The sequence below is a fragment of the Poromitra crassiceps genome (genome assembly GCF_964638095.1).
Source record: "Poromitra crassiceps genome assembly, chromosome: 27".
Lineage (NCBI taxonomy): Eukaryota > Metazoa > Chordata > Actinopteri > Beryciformes > Melamphaidae > Poromitra > Poromitra crassiceps.
In genome coordinates, this window is record NC_139650.1 from 2589553 (window position 1) to 2593641 (window position 4089).

Here is a 4089-nt window from a genome sequence, read left to right on the forward strand (position 1 = left end):
TCCATCCCTAAGTAACACAATGACTATAACAATGTTTATAGTCCTGGGCAATAATTCAATATTATCGTTTATTTCAGTGGAATAATATCGTGATGATATGAACATAATATATAGGCTCAACCTCAAAACCTCCAAATTGTGGTGTGGCCAAAGGTGTCATTTACAATGTGCCCACCACTTTTCAACACAAAAGCACGCCCTTGTGTACTCAGATGGCAAATAGGGTCTGACAGAGAAGTCTGGCAATTTGAGTCTGGAAAAGTGTGGAATTTTGAAATGGAAAATGTGTAGGCCCCCTGAATTAAACATCTAAAAGCAAAAAATCTTATCAGATGGGGGACCCTGGGACAAAATCGTATCAAATGGGGACCCGTGATCTAATTTGTGTCAGTTTAGGGGTCCTTGATGTGAAGAAGTTTCAGAACCACTGCTTTAAAAAGGGAGACTTGCACATCCAGCATGACGGCTCTCATAGTGGCCTCCTGGTCTCCTCTCTGCACTCCACACTAATCATTACCTGCGTGTGTGTGTGTGTGTGTGTGTGTGTGTGTGTGTGTGTGTGTGTGTGTGTGTGTGTGTGTGTATACGTGTGTGTGTGTGTGTGTGTGTGTGTGTGTGTGTGTGTGTGTGTGTGTGTGTGTGTGTGTACGTACATGTAGGTGCGGAAAGAGCCATCACTCTGAAGATGGAGATCCCAGGCCCCATGCCTCCGTTGATCAGGGAGATGCTGGAGAACCCCGAGGCCTTCGAGGACAGCAGCGACTCGGGGGACAGCGCGGCGGCCGCTCCCCCTCCCGCTCCCCGCTCCCGCTCCCCCGGCCGTCCAGGCCATCAAGAAGGAGGAGGACAAGGCCATGTACGAGTCGGCGGTGGAGGAGGAGGAGGAGGACTACGGGGATGAGGAGGACGGAGACGAGGAGAGAGAGAGAGGGGTGGACAGTGACGCGGAGCTGTGGGGGGAAGCGGCCGCCGCGCCCAGGGGACGAGGGGAGAGAGAGAGGGGCGGACAGTGACGGGCAGCCAGGAGAAGGCGTGACTGGGAGAGCACAGTGAGAGAGACACCACCACGCTGCTCCCAGCCGCATCGCCCCCAACCCAGAGCATCCGCACGGTCTCTCCCACCTGTCCAACACAAGACCTGGCCGACCGGGGCTATACCCCTGAGCCACAATACAACACACATACTTCACCCACACACATAGGCCTACATATAAAAAATGGAGCCATAGAGGAACATGCAGTGTAGGAGACAAGAAATGGCTGAAGAAAAAGCACTAAAATGTCAATGGGTTGAGGAGAGGGCCATGAAAAATCGCTGTGCCAAAGTGAGACTGTCTAAAAGATGATTTTAAAACGTGTCCACGCAAAGAGGGACAAGATGTTACGCCTAAAGAGAGGCAGCAGCTAGAAAGTAGTGGACAGAAGAAACTGCACTCCTCCACTATCTTTAAGGGCTATGCTTTGTATCAAATTGATGATAAAAAACAAACAACATTGCAACAACAAAACTCTTAATGTGGTGTCCGTGTGCCACAAATGTCTTTTTAGAACTCATTTTATTCCTATTGAAAAGTATGTTACTTATTTTTCTATTGTATGGTTTTCCTAAGCATGTATACATTTCTATTCTGTCATATATGCCCGTGTGTGGGACTCTGCTTTACCCCCCCCCCCCCCCCCCCCCGCCCCTGCCCATTTTTTTTGTATAGCCTAATTTGTATTCTGTCTTGCTCACATTTGATGGGAAATGTGTTTTTTTTAAGTTGTCGTTACTTTGATGCATCTCTGCTTTATTGGAATACTACAGCGTGCAGAGCGACAGGAGAGGAGGGGGAGAGAGAGAGAGCAGGAGAACATGTGATGATAACGGTCATGAGCAGGACTCAAACTCACGGTTGTGACGAGCACACGGTGCGTCACTCAAGCTTCCCGACGTCACAGAACTCACTGACGGGGGTCCCCGACGTCCTGCTCCAGGTTACAGAGCGTGCTCCTGCTGCTGCTGCAATCCTAATCTGTCATTTCAACTCCGGTGACCGAGGTCAATCTCTGAGGAAGCCAATCCAGCAACAGGTTTCCAACATACCGTATGGAGCAAATCTGCATCAAACCATACACATCATGTGCAAGTGTCAAAGACAATGCTTAGACGTACAAATCTGCAGGGTAGATTTAATGTCCTCATCACACTATCTCAGGTTGATTGTGTCAGGGCCACATCTCACCAGTCAATACAGTATTTTCTAGAAGATCCTTCATCTCTCCATCTTTTTGTAAATAAAGTGTTCAACAGAACAGATTCTTCTGACGTCAAGGAGCTGCGATAGGATGAATGAAAAAGTGAAGCTGTATTAGACTATATGATATGCTGTACCAGCAACCTCCTTACAGGTAAGCCATAACAAGCGCTCCTTTTGAGTGAGCGTAAAATACAGACTCATGTGTGGATGTGAGATTATTACAACTTCACAGTGTGTGTGTGTGTGTGTGTGTGTGTGTGTGTGTGTGTCTGTGTCTGTGTAAGAGATATAATATGCAGATAAGCAGGTTTTCATGTTACTTTGCTTTGTGCCATAATCCAGGGTGAGCAATCATGCAGAAGGCTAATTGTTGGCAGTTTGAGAGAGAGACACACATGCATCATTTGTAGCAAATCAATTTTTGTTTGAATGAGATTCCAATGTACAATCTAAAAGACTTCAGAGAAACATCCCACTTGAAGACATTAATTAGTCAGTGTCACTCTTACACTGACAAACACAGGGGCATAATTGGCGTAATTGGATACTGTTGTAAAGCTGATCGAGAATCAGCTGATTGAGTGAAGTTATGTGTTGGCATCTCCCTGATGCTGCAGCCATCAGATAAAGCTCATAGTAAAATATTGCACTGCACATCTCTAAGGATGCAACCGTCCAACATAATCATCTCGGGGGCCTAAGTGAGACAAGAGAAGACGTGCTTTTTGGTGACGATCCCTTGAAGCAGCCAGTAGCACAGGAAGGTAGATTGGATTCAAAATTATGTGTTCATTTTGTGCTGCATGAGTAATGAGGGATGCAAAACATTATAGATTATTATTAAAGTCTCACATCCATCCTCCAGCAACACGTTGCTCTGCAACAGTTGTCTTTCGTGGCTATGTATCTACTATGTATGCATGAAATCAAAACAAAGTTGTTGATGAAGGGGGGGGACAACATCAAAAATCTAGTAGACAAAAAAGGGACCAAGGCAGCTCTTCTCTGGTATAAAAGTAAAAAAAAAAAAAACTTTATTTAATTAAATGGTTAGTTCATAATGAACGTTTAAAAAAAACACACATGTTTCGGCCCAGATCTGGCCTTCATCAGGGTGCAAAAATCTAGTGTATGATAGCTGAAAAGAAGACTGCACGCTTCTGACTATCCAGGATGGAGCCATACTTTCAACGCATTCTCACTCACAGGTGCTCACAGGCATATTCTAATAATAACAATAATTGATTGGATTTATATAGCGCCTGTCTAGACACTCAAAGTGCTTCACATATCAGGGGAGGGAACTCAACTCATCCACCACTGATGTGTAGCACCCACCTGGGTGACACTGTCACTCTGCGTGTCCAAGTCTGACATGAAGGGTACCTTCTGTGTCGGAATATGCCTCCGAGGGGGCATGACGCCATGGAAATGAGAATTTTTTGATCCGTTCCCTAAATAAAGCAGAAAAGATGTGTTTGACCTGAAAATGATCAGGTGTTTGATGTAACTGGATGTTGGCTCGGTGCCGGTGTTGGTACAGGATCTACTCGGCACTACAGATTCGGTTCGCCCTACTGGAAGTGCTCGGCTCGGGGTAGCCTACACAACAGGGTCTAACCCTTAACCCTAAACCCTAACCCTGATTCATATTTTGTATATCTATCATGTCTGATAACCTCAGTAGCTTAGCATTAGCTTGTTAGCTAATCTAAAACTGTTGGCAATTTTGCCCATGTTAATCCCACCACGTGCACGACATACAGCCAGCCAATCACAATGCGTGCCCGAGCCGATCTTGTAGGCTATAGCCCATCCGAAATTGCACCGACACCTGCAGCTTCAAATC

At 45.9% G+C, this 4089-nt stretch overlaps 1 protein-coding gene across 1 annotated transcript in view; it reads left to right on the forward strand.

Annotated features, from left to right (window-relative positions):
- The window catches only part of LOC310799219 (retinoic acid receptor gamma-like), a 65738-nt gene extending 62365 nt beyond the window's left edge, over window positions 1-3373 (forward strand). Inside the window, 2 exon segments of the mRNA XM_083661787.1 lie at window positions 660-798; window positions 800-3373. Of these exon segments, the coding sequence (XP_083517913.1) occupies window positions 660-798; window positions 800-1013 (353 nt within the window). The 3' untranslated portion in view covers window positions 1014-3373.
- Window positions 3374-4089: the final 716 nt, after the last annotated feature.